This window comes from Balaenoptera acutorostrata, chromosome 3 (assembly GCF_949987535.1).
Source record: "Balaenoptera acutorostrata chromosome 3, mBalAcu1.1, whole genome shotgun sequence".
NCBI lineage: Eukaryota > Metazoa > Chordata > Mammalia > Artiodactyla > Balaenopteridae > Balaenoptera > Balaenoptera acutorostrata.
The window spans coordinates 59,911,678-59,926,008 of NC_080066.1; the positions used below are offsets into that span (position 1 = coordinate 59,911,678).

Consider the following 14,331-nt stretch of genomic DNA (forward strand, 5'->3'; position numbering starts at 1 on the left):
TCTAGAATGAGTGGGATGCTACTCGGACGGCGTTGAGCCCCGTGGTGGGGTGGAAGGAAGGGAGGCCTGAGACTGAGATGACCTCAGCCAGTGAGATCATCTTTTAAAACAGGGACCATAATTCTGGCCCCGTCTACTACCCTGGTATCAGATACCAGATTGGTTATCTGCTGAGGGGACTGAGGGCAGCAGCACTGTGTAAACTGGACTGTACTGGAACACATAGAAGATCATCAGGGCAGCATACTATTAACTGTATTACCAGGGGCAGAAGGGATTTCCATGCGCTACGGCTGCCCCCTTAGTGCAGGCAGCACTGACTAGTTATTCCAGAATACAGTCATGAGATCCAGACATGTCCTGGCTGAACATGGCTTCTGCTGGGGCCAGACCCACAGACCACCCACTGGCTGCTCCTCCAGAGCCAGACCCCTCCCCGCCCCGACACACCTTCAAGGTGAGCAGCATGGACAGGAACTTCCTCTGGTCCCCGATCAGCACGGCATTGCTGATGATGGGTAGCTCTGTCTTCACGGCCTCCTCAATGGGCACAGGGGGCACATTCTCCCCGCCAGCCGTGATGATTAATTCTGGGGAGGCAAGGCCAGGCCCCCGGCACAGGCTTTAGTCCAGGTGCTCAGGCCAGGTGCACCCAGACTCTGCCTGGAGAGCCGACCCTCTAAGCAGGACCCAGGCTCGATCACACATCTGCCTGCGTGATTTCCAGAAAGGTGTTTACCCACTCACCGAGCTTCAGTTTCCCCTGGGAAATTGGGGCATGGGATTCCCACAGGGATGCTGAGGGCACTGTATCCACTTGGGCAAAGTAAGCAAAGCACCTCTTCCATGGAGGTGTCCCCAACTTACTTCCCTGGGAGAGCCAAGTTGTTCATGGGAAATTTCTTTGAAATCTCATGCTCTATTTTAAATTTTATGTCCAATTTGTGTTCTACTCTGCCTCATATCCATGTTTGCATATAAAAATACATATTTATGTCCTCAAATTTTCTGGAAAGACTTGCCTTGTTTATCTAGGGAGTTTGAATCCCAGCTCTGTCATTTACTAGCTGGGTGACCTTGGGCAAGTTACTTAACCTCTCTGGTTGTCCTCATTAATAAGTCGAGGTAATGATAGCATCTTTCCCATGGGAGACAATAGTAAGTAAAATGATGTTATTCAAGGTGCGTGGCACTTAATAAGGGCTCAACACTTGTAGTGGGTATAAATTGTGGTGGCAGTATAATTCCTCCGACGTCCCAGCACAGCCTCGAAACCAGCCAGAGGCGCTCACCTTTGAGACGCCCAGTGATGTAGAGGAAGCCGTCGGCGTCCAGGTGGCCTGAGTCGCCCGTGTGCAGCCAGCCGTCGGCATCAATGGCCTCACACGTCTTGTCCTCCATGTTCAGGTAGCCCATGAAGATCGTGCGGCCCCACAGGCAGATCTCTCCGATGCCCTCTGCATCCTCATTCACCAGCTTCACCCGGCAGCCCGGCACCACCTTGCCGGAGCTGGCGGGGTGGAGGGGCCGGGAGGCACGGTCAGAGGGAACAGTTTCCTCCAAGCCCTGGATCAGCCCCTAGTCTGATCCATCTAGTCTTCTCCGATGGCTAGAATGTCCTTTCCCAGGATTTTTGTAATTTAATAGGGTCCTCAGAGCTGAGAGGTAGGGTCAGTTAAAGGTTTTTAGGTGAATGAATGAATCAGCGGGGGAAATCGTAATGGGACCACTTTAAGCACTGTGATGGGCAAGCAGGGAGGGGAGGTATTTAAGCACAACAGAGAATCCTTCAACTCACTCCCTAGAGCTGATTGCCCCCTACCCCACACCAGAGGACCAGCCCAGTCCCCCCAGCTCCCATCCCAGATGGAACCGGGGCTATCAGCAATGCTGGGACACCCTCTAACACACCCCACCCTACTGGAGGGAGGGGCCGAAGGGAAATTCCTCCATCAGAGGCCTGCTCAGGGAGCCCCTGGGCTGCAAGGTTGTTTGCAACCACAGACCCAAGTGACACTGTCGCAGAGACCATCCCCACGAGACTCGGGCCTGGCCAAGGGACTTGGCCCAAGATAGAGCGGTTGGCACTCAGGGACCCATAGTCCAGTGGCCTGGGCTCAGGGACCTAATCAGCAGGGGGGCACTGAAGGGTGTCAGCCAGGACGTGCGGGCCGGCATATGTGCTGAAACCTGGGTCACACCTGTAGAGCCGGTAGTTGTAGGGGCTGGACATGAAGTGAGGGCCCGAGGTCTCGCTGAGGCCGTAGCCCGCATACAAGCGGATGTTGAGGCCCAGGAAGAAGTGCTGTGTCTCTGCGGTCATGGGGGCTCCTCCGTAGAAGTTTTTCTGACACTTGGCAAAGCCCAGTGCCTGGCGGACCTTGGCTAGCACCAGGTAATCTGCCAGTCGGGTTGTGAAGGGCTTCAGATCACTGGTGGGAGAGGGAGAATGGCTCACAGAAGACAACACACACACACACACACACACACACACACACACGCATACACACTTGCGTTAAAAGGGTGGGTGTTCAGTGGGGACCCAGAATGGCCGTTCCAATGATCTATTCTGATTGGTTAGTGGCGATGCTGAATCCACTGCTAAATATTTTTAATATTGGCCCTGCCTGTGAACATGCATGCACGCCTAGGTGTGTACATGTAGTTATGTGCAAACACGTCTTGAGCCGGGAAGTTAGAAAACCAGATTCAGCTGTGTATGCGTGCACAGACAACACAGATGCATGCAAGTTCGCACACACAGTAATACACACTTGCAGAGACTTGAAGTATATATGCACAGACACAAACATGTGTCTGATCCCATTTGAAGCTCTTGAATGGGTCATTCATGCATATTCCCTTTTCATGTCTGTGCAAATGAAGCCCTAAGTGCACAGACACATGTACATGTCTCATGAGACATGATACCGCTTCACAGACACACTAGCAATGGAAAATATTTCTAAATTGGAACAGGCCAGATTAATGCCATTGATCCTCCCACAGCACTGGTTGGGAATTTTAAAGCAATCGAAAGGCTGTGGGCGAGAGATGAGTGGTCACTTTGGATTATGGGAAGGCTGGAAAACCCCCATCACTGTGGCCCCTCCTCTGTAGCCACCTACTGAAGTCAGGAGACCCCTCAGGAGACTGCCAGGAGCTGCTCCCAGGGAGGAAAATGCCACCCCAGAGGGAGCAAGTCAGTCCTTGCAGTCAGACCCAAAGATGGGGTGATGGTCTCCTGTGGGATCTGGCAAGAGAACAGGGGCTCAAGCCCAGCCACGGATGGGGCCTCTGTGCAGGGGTCTGGACAAGCCTGGCCAATGGGGCCTGGACAAACCTGGCCTATCAGATCCTAGGTTGTGTCCTGGGGTTATGACCCAGCCCTGCTGCCTCCCCAGGCCTCCTGCCCCCTGGCCCTCTCTACCTGCTCGGGCAGGTGAGGTTCTGCTCCAAGGTCACCGACATGGCCCACAGCAGCATCTTGCGCCGGATGAAGCCAGACTGAGCCGCCACCTCCTGGATCCGCTCCATGATCTTCTCCCACACCCGCGGCACCCCCATGTGGGACGTGGGCTCCACTTCCCTCAGCGTGTTCACCAGGCTCCCCTGTTCGCAGCCGGCGAGAGACAGGGCTGTGGTTCAGAGCCGGCCGGGAGCCAGCAGGGCCCTGTCACCAGAGTCAGCGTGCACACACGCAGGCATCCTGTACACAGTAGCTCGCACAGGTGTACGCACACACCGCATGCAACTCATGTCACATACTGTCGGCTACGACTCAACAGCCACCTACTCACTGCTCTACTTTGCTGAAAGAACCTTGATGTTGCTCAGGTACCAGGGTGGCCAGATGCTTCAGAAGTACCTCAGTCCCTTCCCAGTCCTGGGGGCAGTGACTTTTTATTAGTCTAACTCAAACATGGTAATCCCATTCCCTTAAGCAGTGACTGGTTGATGAATGGACATGGGACAACATTTGGGCCAATGTAGGGGAGTCCGCTAGGGGGCTCTGGGGACGTTCTCCTCATGGTTAAAAGAAGGATCCCAAGCACAGGTGTAGTTTATGGGGCTGGGATGCAGGGCAGGGCCGTGGCCATCTGTGACCATCCTGTGATCTTACTCTGAGGGTGGCCCGTCCTTGATGGCGCTGTGGACCCACAAACCACTCTGACTCAACTTTCCTTTATGTAATTATCATCAGTTTCCCTTCTTGTTTGGTCATCTGAGTCAGGCTGTGCTAACTGCAGTTGACAGAATTCTGACTGATAAACACACGGGGAACCGGCATGCTCATGAGTGCACACACAGGGCCCACAGACACAAGCACACACTTGGGCAGGCCCTTGCACACACACCTGGACACCCACTTAGGCAGAGAGGCAGACTGACCTTCAGGGCATCGGTCTCAGCGAAGCAGACCTGGGCCCCCCACTGGATGCCTGTCCACAGGTCATAGATCTGGGCAGCAATGTGGCTGAGGGGCAGGTAGCTGACCACCACCTCCTGCTGGACTTCTGCGGGTTGGATGTCACCGGCCTGGCTGCCATAATGCGCTGTCCATGTGATCTGGTGGACAGGCAGATGGGTCCTGGCAGTGTCTACAAAGCCAGCCCTGGAAGTGTTCACATCCGTGGCCACCCTGTGGGCTTGGGCTATTTCTTTGGAGTGTTCTTTGAACACCCTAGAGGTTGTTCACCCTCCTGGGCGTCTCTGCAGGAAACACCCTGGGACAGGCCTCCCCCTCCCATCCCCCACCATTTTGCTGGGCTCAGTCTGGACCACAGACTTAAGGGTTGTCCTACTTCTCCCAGCTTCCTGAGCTGAGGGGCTGAAGGAAACTCCCTGGGAGTTGTTAGGGCAGGGCCATTGCCCAGATCCACCCATAGCCCACCCCCACCCATCTGGGCATCTGTCCTACATTGTCTTGACTCAGCATCACGCCCTTGGGGTTCCCAGTGGTGCCTGACGTGTAGACCAACACGCAGCACTGGTTAGGCTGCTGGGCATTGATGATGGCGTCCAGGGCCTCCTCAGTCACCTCATTCCCCAGATCCATGAACTCCTCCATCTGTGGCCAGGTGGGAGAGTGCAGGCAGCCCAGGTGAGCTGGGCAGGCTCACACAGACCCCACCTGCCCCACACGAGCCCTCTACCCATACCGTGTACACGTTGGTCATCTTTGTCAGAGGAGGTTCCTGAAATATCACTACTGCCTTCAGATGTGGCAGGTTTTTCCAGATCTGTATCGACAGGAAAAATAAATGGGGTTTCATTTTAAAAAGTCACCTCTTGAGAAGAGCCCCATCTCCAGGTGTTAGCCTGGCAGGCACCTTGTGGTAAAGGTTGGTGGTCCCCAGCTCTGACCTTTCACTCAGCAGGACCCTTGCCACCCTTCATGCATGGTTCCCCATCATGAGAACTTTGGAGCAGCAAAGGTGGATAAGCAAGGGGCAAGGAATGACTTCTATTAAAGGAAAACCAGACAACCTGGGGCCTGGCTGAGTGCAACAGGGGACTGTGTGACTGCAGAAGAGAGAAGAGAGGAAAGGGTAGACGGAAATCAGAACTCAGTTATCTCACTGAGTTGAGGTGTCAGAGATCAGAGTTCAGGAAAGCCGGGGTGCCTAGAATTTGTGGGACAGAATACCAGACAGGAGAGTACTATGCAGAGAAAGAGTTCTAGAAATTTCTTTAGGGGTCCTCTTGATTCTTTGGCGGATTATCAACCTGCATAGGCATAGGTGAAACTCCATGAAACTAGATGAAGAATAAATGCTGGAGGAAGATCAGTGACTGGGGCTAGAAGACAAACAAGAGCATGTATGGGGCCAGAACTGTTTGTGTCTCCATCAGCCAGAGTGGAGGGACCTCTGGAAATAGAGACCCGAGAAGGGTCAGGTCTTAGGTCTGGGGCTAAATTAGCCTTAGAGGAAACGCTATCTAAACCTGCTCTGAAAGGCTTAATTAAACACAAGTCTCAAAATGAAATTGAAAGAGAGAAAAAAAAAATGGAAAAAATTAACCTGCAGGAGAAAACTAAGAAGCCTAACATATGTTTAATTGGAGTCCCAGGAAATATTTTTTTTAATTGAAAAAAGTCTGAGAAATTTCCAAATTTAATTAAAACTATAAATCCATCAATTCAAGACTCCCAGTGAACCCCAAGCAGGATAATCACAAAGAAAAACCACACCAAGACACAACATAATCCAACTGTTGAAAACCAGTGACAAAGGAAAAAATCTTAAAAGTGGCCAGAAAAACAAGATACACCATGTGGAAAGGAACAGAGATAAGAAATTATAGACTTCTTATCAGAAGCTATGCAAAGTAGAAAACATTGGGATGAAGTCTTTAAAGAGCTGAAAGAAAAAAAAAAAGAAACCCTGTCAACCTAGAACTATAAACTAAATGAAAATATCTTTCAGAAAATGAAAGCAAAAATGAACAAGTTTTCAGACAAAGGGAAGCTGACAGAATGCATTGCCTTCAGACTTGTGTTGCAAGAAATGCTGAAGATTGACATATATATGCTAATGTGTATAAAATAGATAACTAATAAGAACATGCTGTATAGCACAGGGAACTCCACTTCGCTGTACAGTAGAAACTAACATAACATTATAAAACAACTATACCCCAATAAAAAAAATAAAATTAAAAAAAAGAAAGAAAATTCTTAAGGAGGAAGGAAGATGAACCAGATGAAAACTTGGGGTCGACATAAAGGGATGAAGAGTGCCAGAAATGGCAAATATGTGGGTAAATAAAAAGACATTTTTTCCTTCCTTTAAAATTTCTTTGAATGATACTTGACGGTTTAAAATACTGCATTGCAAGGGTTATAACTCACATAGAAGTTAAGTATAAATGACAATAGCACAAAGTATGGGAGAGAGAAGGAAGTACATTGCTGTAAGATTCCTACATTATATGTAAAGTAGTACAATATTATATCATAATATTATTTGAAAGTAGACTGTGATGAGTTAAAGTTGCATATTGTAAGCCCTAGAGCAAACACTAGAGGGAGAGCTAGTAAACCAATGGATAGAATGGAATACTCAAAAACAAACCAAAATAAAAACAGAAAACTCCATCCAAAAGAAGTCATGAAAGGGGAGAAAAGTATCAAAGAATGGATGGGACAAATGGGAAACAGCCAACTGGTAGTTTTATAGACAATTTTGTCAGACTGGATTAAAAGGCATGACCCAACTATACGCTATCTATAAGAGTCTTGCTTTAAAAATAGGACACAGGTAGGTTAAAAGTGAAACAATGCAAACATATATACCATGCAAACATTGATCATAAGAAATCTGGAGTGGCTATATTAATTTAAGACAAAGTAACTTTGGAAGAACAGTTGCCAGAGATAAAGAGGGACATTTCTTAATGATAAGGGGATTAATTCATCCAGAGGACATAACAACCTAAATATGTGTATACATAACAGAGCTTCAAAATACATGAAGCAAAAACAGAAATGAAAGGATAAATAGATAATCCACAACAATAACTGGAGATTTCAACATTCCCTTTCTCAGTATTTGTTAGAACAAGTAGACAGAAAATCAACAGGGATATAGCTGACTTAAACAACATTAGAACACTATCAATCAAGTTGACATTATTAACATTTCTAGAACATTCTACCCAACAACTGCAGAATGCACATTCTTTCAAATATGCATGGAACAGTCACCAACATAGACCATTATTCTGTCTACCACACCTGCTCTGTACAAATGGGGTGCTTCAGGTAGCAAAGAGTCCCAGGTGATGAGAGAAAGTTCTTCCCTTGGAGAAGAATCCCAGCTGATCAATTAGGAAACCAATATTTTCCCATGGCTCATGAAATAATTAATTCAGGCAAAGATCATCAGTGGAGAAAGGCTGATGGGGAATGTCACAGTGGATGAGCAGGTGGCCACCACAGGAATCCAGGGATGAAGCTCAGAGTTCACTACGAGGTACCACCTGACATCACGTGCCTCTCGAGGTTGTGCAATGGGAAGTACGCAGCGCCACCTATGGGTTGTTCCTGCCAATCACTGTCTAATATGAAATGCATCAACGCTTGCCATCTAACAGGAAGTGCAGAGGTTAGAGGGACAAGCTGAACGACAGCTCAGGACGGCTAACCTAGTTTCTGCAGCATGTCAATGACAGAGGTTCTCACACTTGAGCCTGTGTCAGAATCACCAGGAGGCGTGGGCCCCATACCCTGAGTTTTGGAATCAGTAGGTCTGGGGGGGTTCTGAAACTAAATTCCCAGGGGATGCTGTTGGTCCTGGACCACACTGGTGTATGGTACGGGAAACAAAATGTGGGGCCTTTGTTTTGAATTAAAAGACTCTTAAGAGATACCACCAAATGCAACACATGGGCCTGGTTTAGATCTTGATTCAAATGAACCAACTGTAAAAAGACATTGTTGGTATTAGATGATAAGAAAGAATTCTTTGACTTGTGTAAATAAAGGTGATAAAGTTACTGTGATTAAGAAAAATGTCATATAGGGCTTCTCTGGTGGCGCAGTGGTTGAGAATCTGCCTGCCAATGCAGGGCACATGGGTTCGAGCCCTGGTCTGGGAGGATCCCACATGCCGCGGAGCAACTGGGCCCGTGAGCCACAGCTACTTAGCCTGCACGTCTGGAGCCTGTGCTCCGCAACAAGAGAGGCCGCGATAGTGAGAGGCCCGCGCGCCGCGATGAAGAGTGGCCCCCACTTGCCGCAACTGGAGAAGGCCCTCGCACAGAAACGAAGACCCAACACAGCCAAAAATAAAAATAATAAATAAATAATAAATAAAAAATTAAAAAAAAAAGAAAAATGTCATATATTTTAGAGGTATTGAAATATTCGGGGGGTGAAATGATGTGATGTCAGAGATTTGCCTTCAAATACTTCAGCAAAATAGGTAAATTGATGAAATGAGTGTGACAAAAAAACAGTGATGATGATTAAATCTGGACGATCACTCTTATGAGGGTCCACTACACTCTTCTCTCTATTTTTGTTTGTCTGGAAAGTTTCATAATATGAATTTTAAGTAATTACCTAGGGTGGACATTTCTGATGCAGTAGGTCTGGGCCTTGGTTTCTTCAGTGGCAAAATGGGGCAGGGGGAGGGCATTGGGATCAGATCAACCATCTATGCAGGGGGGCTGTCTCCCTGAGGGATGGGGCAAAACTATTGGGGGGCTTTTTAAAGCTCCACTGCCCTCCCCACCCTAGGGTTCTGACACGAGCGCCCACGCTGACGAGTGTGTGACTCCCTCGGGTGAGGCTGAGGACGAGCGCTAACACCATTGCTACTTGGTAGCTGAGGCTCTCAAGGAATCTCAAACCAGTGGGGCTTCAAGCAAAGCTGGCCTGGGGGCACCTGGGTCAGAGGCCTCTGGCATCTATGAAGCCTCCAAACCTGAGGAAATCAGGGCCCCACTGAGTCCTAGGGGGCCTGGGACACCCCTGCGGTGCACTGTTCTCTAAATATTTGTCCACTTTCTATGACGTGAAGGGCCCGAGTGCTTGGGGAGGGGGAGGGCGAGCAAGGGGGTGCTGAGGACAGCTCGGGTTCACCTCAGTCTCTCAGAGCCGTTCACTTTGGGCCACCTTATCCGCACCCACATCTCCTCCCCCAATCTCAAGCATTTATCCAAGTCAGACAGGATGGAGGCCCTCAGAATGAGGGAACCCTGACAACGGGGTTCAAAAGGAGTGGAGACAGAAAAGAACTTCTCCACTCAAGCTGAGGGAAGGCCCGTCCTGGGATCCAGATCCCACGGTCCTAGGAGGTTGGAGACCACTTCTCCCGCCCTCAGGTACAGGTGGGGAGCTGAGGTCCAGGTGATATCTCCAGAACTAGGGCCAAGCCAACAAGTCAACCCGGAAGCCTCCTTTGAGATGCAGGGAGCCTTGGAGGATCTTGCAGGCTACTGGGTGTAGCTGGGGCACAGAGGTGCCCTCAGGCCACTGCATGCCAGCGTGGTGCCCATGGGGACAGAGCCAATCAGGAAGGGACCTTAAATGAATCAGGAGGCATCCATGCTCCAGAAAAGACCCAGCTGCCCCAAGAGGCAGTGTTGAGCTGCTCCGGTGCCCTGCTGTCTTCAGAAGACCCTGCGGCACTTGCTGTGGCTTAGCCCAAGCCCCACCCTGTGGCAGCCCACACCCCCACTCCCCATTGAGACTCAGACTTGGGTGCTCACGTGTCAGAGCCATGAGCCACCCTCAGGGCACACAACCCTTCCCTGAAGGGAAAGCCATGGGGAACAGCAGGCTGGCTGGGGGATGTGGGGTATGTCCCTTGGACATTCTTGGCCTCAATTTTCAGACCTGGCAAATGGGTCGGCGGCCATTGCCCTGCTTTGCTCTGTGTGCGTGTGGTGGGGCGGGTTGCTGTTGAGAATGATGGAGGATTCTGGCAGGGAGGGTGGAAAAGCCCTTTGTAAGCTGGAGGTCTGTGAGGACGCCCAGCCTGACCCCCGTGGCCCTGGTCCCTTTCCCCCAAACCTTCAGGATCTTTTCCAGCTGCTTCTGCGTGTCGACCACGATGATGTTGGCACGGCAGTCATGGGCGATGTACTGGCAGGCTTCAGGGGAGCTGGTTGTGTAGATGCCAGTGACGATGCCACTGCAGGAGACCCAGGAGGATGCGTGTCTGGGCAGGTGCAGCGGGCCACCCCCTTGGCCCAGCCCCCTGCCCGACACACCCACAGCCCCCAGGCCCAGAGAGCTCCCGTGGCCCAGACAGGCGGCTCAGCACAGTCGCCCCAGGCAGAGCGGGGACAAAGGTGGTGCTGGAGAGGGCCCCAGGGAAGAGACGGGATGTTGGGGACAGGGTTGGGGGCCCCTAGAAAGAGATAACGACCCTCTCTCCGCTCTCTGCCCACCTCCAACCCACTGGAGACCCTGCCCCTCCCTCAGCTACTCACCCTGCGAATACTGTGCCCACTGCCGAGAAGAACCACTCCGGGGAGTTGAAGCCGAGGATGGCCACGCTGTGGGCCCACTCCAGGCCGAGCTCCAGGCCAAAGGCAGACAGGCCGGGTCAGCCTCTCATTCTCACCAAGCCCCCTTTCCAAACTGCAGGGGACCCTGCCGCCCACCTCAGGGACCACCCTCCCAGGCTCCCACATTAGAGAGTGCCCTGGGGGACCAGTCACTCAACAGCCCTTGCTGCCCCTCCCAGGGCCTTCCCGGGGAGCCCATCCCTCAGCCCAGTGCACCAGGCTTCCCAGGCCCCTTGAATGGGACAAAAAACGAGAAGCTCGTGTCACGTCCTGGCACATGGCAAGGGCCCAGTGAACGTAAACCCTCAGCACCAGGCCAGAGTGGACAATTAGCTCAATAAATGGTCTGGTTTTTACTGTTATCCTTTCTAAGGGCTTGCCCAGTGGGGCGTCGGAAGGAGGCCTGTGAGGGCCAGAGCTGGAAGGCAGGGCTGGGGAGGGGAGAGGCTGTGCCTTGAGGGGCTCCCTCACCTTTAGGAAGCCCTTGGCGGCTTTGCGGGCCAGCAGGTAGTATTGGTTGTAGGAGATGTGCTCCCACATGCCCTGTCGCTTGAAGCCCAGAGCGCTGAGGTCCCCGTACTTGTCCAGAGCCTCGTAGAACATCCGATGCACAGTGTAGGGAGTCTGTGGGCAGCTGGGGTCTATGCGCAGGTGGACGCGCCCATCGGCCCGAGTTGTCCACAGCACCTCCTCTGCAGGGTCCAGGAGACCACAGCTTGGATCGTGCCAGCCCAGGGTTGTCCCCAGGGAACCCTTGGTCCTACCTTAAGCAGAGCTCCCAGGCCTCTGGTCCCAACAATGCCTTGGGCACTGGGCCAAGGGGGCTGGCAGACACACCAGGAGGCTGCCTGGAGGGGGAGGTCTGACAGCCTTGAAGGATGGGCAAGCCTTTAGGGATGCAGCAAGGAGGAGGAGAGAGAATAGCTGGAGGGGAGGAGGAGGGCCTGGGGACCCTAGACATTTTCCTGCTTTCATGCCAGCTGGGATTTGCCCCCTGAGGGTGGGCAGTCTGCAGTGGGTTTGTGGCTGCCCCAGAAGAGTGGGACTGTCAGATCCTTTGGGGTTTCTACCCTTCCTCTGCCTCCTGAGAATGGGTTGGGGACAGACCCAATTGACAGAAGGTCAAAGCATCAAAAATAGCAACGCTTCCAAGGGGTTAGAGGAGACTGAAAACCAGCAGGCTCTGATCACTAGCCTGGAAAATTTCCCAGTGCCAGGAAATAATCTAACCATCTCTGCTCACTCTTGCCTAGTGCCAGGCCCCATGCGAATCCCTCACATGGGGATCTCATCTAGTCTGCACAACATGGGTCTGGTAGCCCCATTTTACAGATGGGGCAGCTGCAGTTCAGAGAGGTTTAGTCATTTCCCCAAGGTCACACAGTGGGAAAGGTATGCCTGATGCCAATGCTCACACTTGGGACAGTGTCCCGGGCACAACCTAGCCTTTTTTACTGTGTGTGGTAGGTAGGAACAGAGCTTTAGCATTTAGCATGTGAGATGTGAGGTGAGCTGTTGAACCTCTGAGTCTGTTTTCTCAGGGGAAAGGTGAGGGTTCAGTTCTCGTGGATGATATGAGGGTCAAAAAAATGAAAAAGCCTTGGCATATAGTTGGGGCTCAATAAATGCACGCTTTTGTTCCTCCTTTTTCCAAGTTCTCCAGATCATTTGCAAAGGAGGCTTGGATGGGTCGTCTAGATCCTTTTGTCCATGAGGCCACTTTTTGGGGCCATGGCGGTCATTCTAAAAAGGTGACCCAAGGGTGGGGGAGTGAGGGCTGACTAGGACCACAGGGGCTACCCTGCCACCTGCTAGCCAGACCCATGCTGAGATGGAGAGGTCCCACCTCCTTGGATGTCCATCTCGAGGCGGGACCAACAGGGGTCCTGTGACCAGCCCTTCCCCGAGGCAGCAGATGGACTGATGACCTTGTCCCTCCTGTTCAACACTCTAAGGTTTCATGTGGACCCGGAAGTTGGCAGGAAGAGGTAAAGGTCCTGGGGCTGGGACAGGAGAGCCCATCCTTCCTCCCATGGAGGCCAAGGATGGGGGACAAGGGGACATATTCTGGCCCAAGCAGAAGAAGGGAATGTCTGAGGCAGGGGAATGGCAGCCTGGGAAGGTGGGCTGGGGCAGAGAGAAGGTCACCCAGTGCCAGGCCTCGTGTACTGACAGAAGTCAGAACCATGCTGGCTGGCGTCCACCACCTCCCCAGACTGAGACCCACATCCCCAGGTGGAGGCGTGAGCCAGGGCCGCTGAGGACCGCTCTCCAATCACTTCTCAGACATCTCCAAGCCCCTTTCCCACATCCTGGGACCCCAGCCTGGCAGATCCCAGTGATCAACCTCTTTAGGGTCTCCAGCCCCTGTACAAAGGTGAAAGTCCATCCACATGAGCAGACCAGGGCAAAGACACAGGCTGTGGAGTCAGGTCGCCTGGGTTCCAATTCCGTTCTGCCACTCCCTGCTGTGTGACCTTGGCAAGCCTTTCTCCTCCTAGCTCCATTTTAATCATCGTCAAGCGCAAGGGGTTGGCGAGGTTATGGAGAGACTGTAGCCCTCATACAGGTGGCGGGAATGTAAAACGGTGCAGCCATATTGGAAGCCAGTTCGGCAGTTTCTTAAAAAATTGAACATAAATCTACTATACAACCCAGCAATTCCACTCTTAGGTATCTACCCAAGAGAAACGAAAACACACATCCCCACAAAGACTTGTACATGAATGTTCATAGCAGCATTATTTATAGTAGTCAAAAAGCGGGAACAACCAAATGTCCATCAACTGGTAAGTGAAAACTAAATGTGGCCTCTCCACACAACAGAATACTATTTGACACTAAAAAGGAACAAAGTACTGATACAGGCAACACCATGGATGAAACTCAAAAACATGTTCGGTGAAAGAAGCCAAAAGCAAAGGACCATGTATTGTCTGATTCCATTTACATGGAATGTCCAGAAAAGGCAGAAATGATAGAAAGCAGATTAGTGGTTGCCTGAGGCTTGGGGTGGGGATGGGGAGTGACTACAAATGGACACCAAGGATCCTTTTGGGGTGATGGAAAAGTTCTAAAATTGGATTGCTGTAATGTTTGTACAACTGAAAATTTGCCAAAAATCATAGAAAAAGTGAAAAATCATTACACTTAAAATGGGCAAATTCGATGCCATATAAAGTACATTTCAATAAAACTGCTTTTAGAAATGGGAGGAAGGGGAATTCCCTGGTGGTGCAGTGGTTAGGACTCCGCGTTTTCACTGCTGAGGGCCTGGGTTCGGTCCCTGTTCGGGGAATTAAGATC

The 14,331-nt window shown here is 51.2% G+C and overlaps 1 protein-coding gene across 3 annotated transcripts in view; it reads right to left on the bottom strand.

Annotated features, from left to right (window-relative positions):
- Positions 1 to 14,331, bottom strand: part of ACSBG1 (acyl-CoA synthetase bubblegum family member 1) — a 54,008-nt gene that overhangs the window by 2,264 nt on the left and 37,413 nt on the right. For all 3 annotated transcript variants that reach the window (XM_007173444.3, XM_007173445.3, XM_057543162.1), the window contains 10 exons: positions 11,497 to 11,717; positions 10,948 to 11,036; positions 10,526 to 10,646; positions 5,163 to 5,243; positions 4,922 to 5,071; positions 4,393 to 4,569; positions 3,431 to 3,612; positions 2,202 to 2,432; positions 1,293 to 1,510; positions 451 to 590 (listed from right to left, as the gene is read on the bottom strand). In XM_007173444.3, coding sequence (XP_007173506.2) covers positions 451 to 590; positions 1,293 to 1,510; positions 2,202 to 2,432; positions 3,431 to 3,612; positions 4,393 to 4,569; positions 4,922 to 5,071; positions 5,163 to 5,243; positions 10,526 to 10,646; positions 10,948 to 11,036; positions 11,497 to 11,717 — 1,610 coding nt within the window. The remainder of the gene's footprint in view (positions 1 to 450; positions 591 to 1,292; positions 1,511 to 2,201; positions 2,433 to 3,430; positions 3,613 to 4,392; positions 4,570 to 4,921; positions 5,072 to 5,162; positions 5,244 to 10,525; positions 10,647 to 10,947; positions 11,037 to 11,496; positions 11,718 to 14,331) is intronic.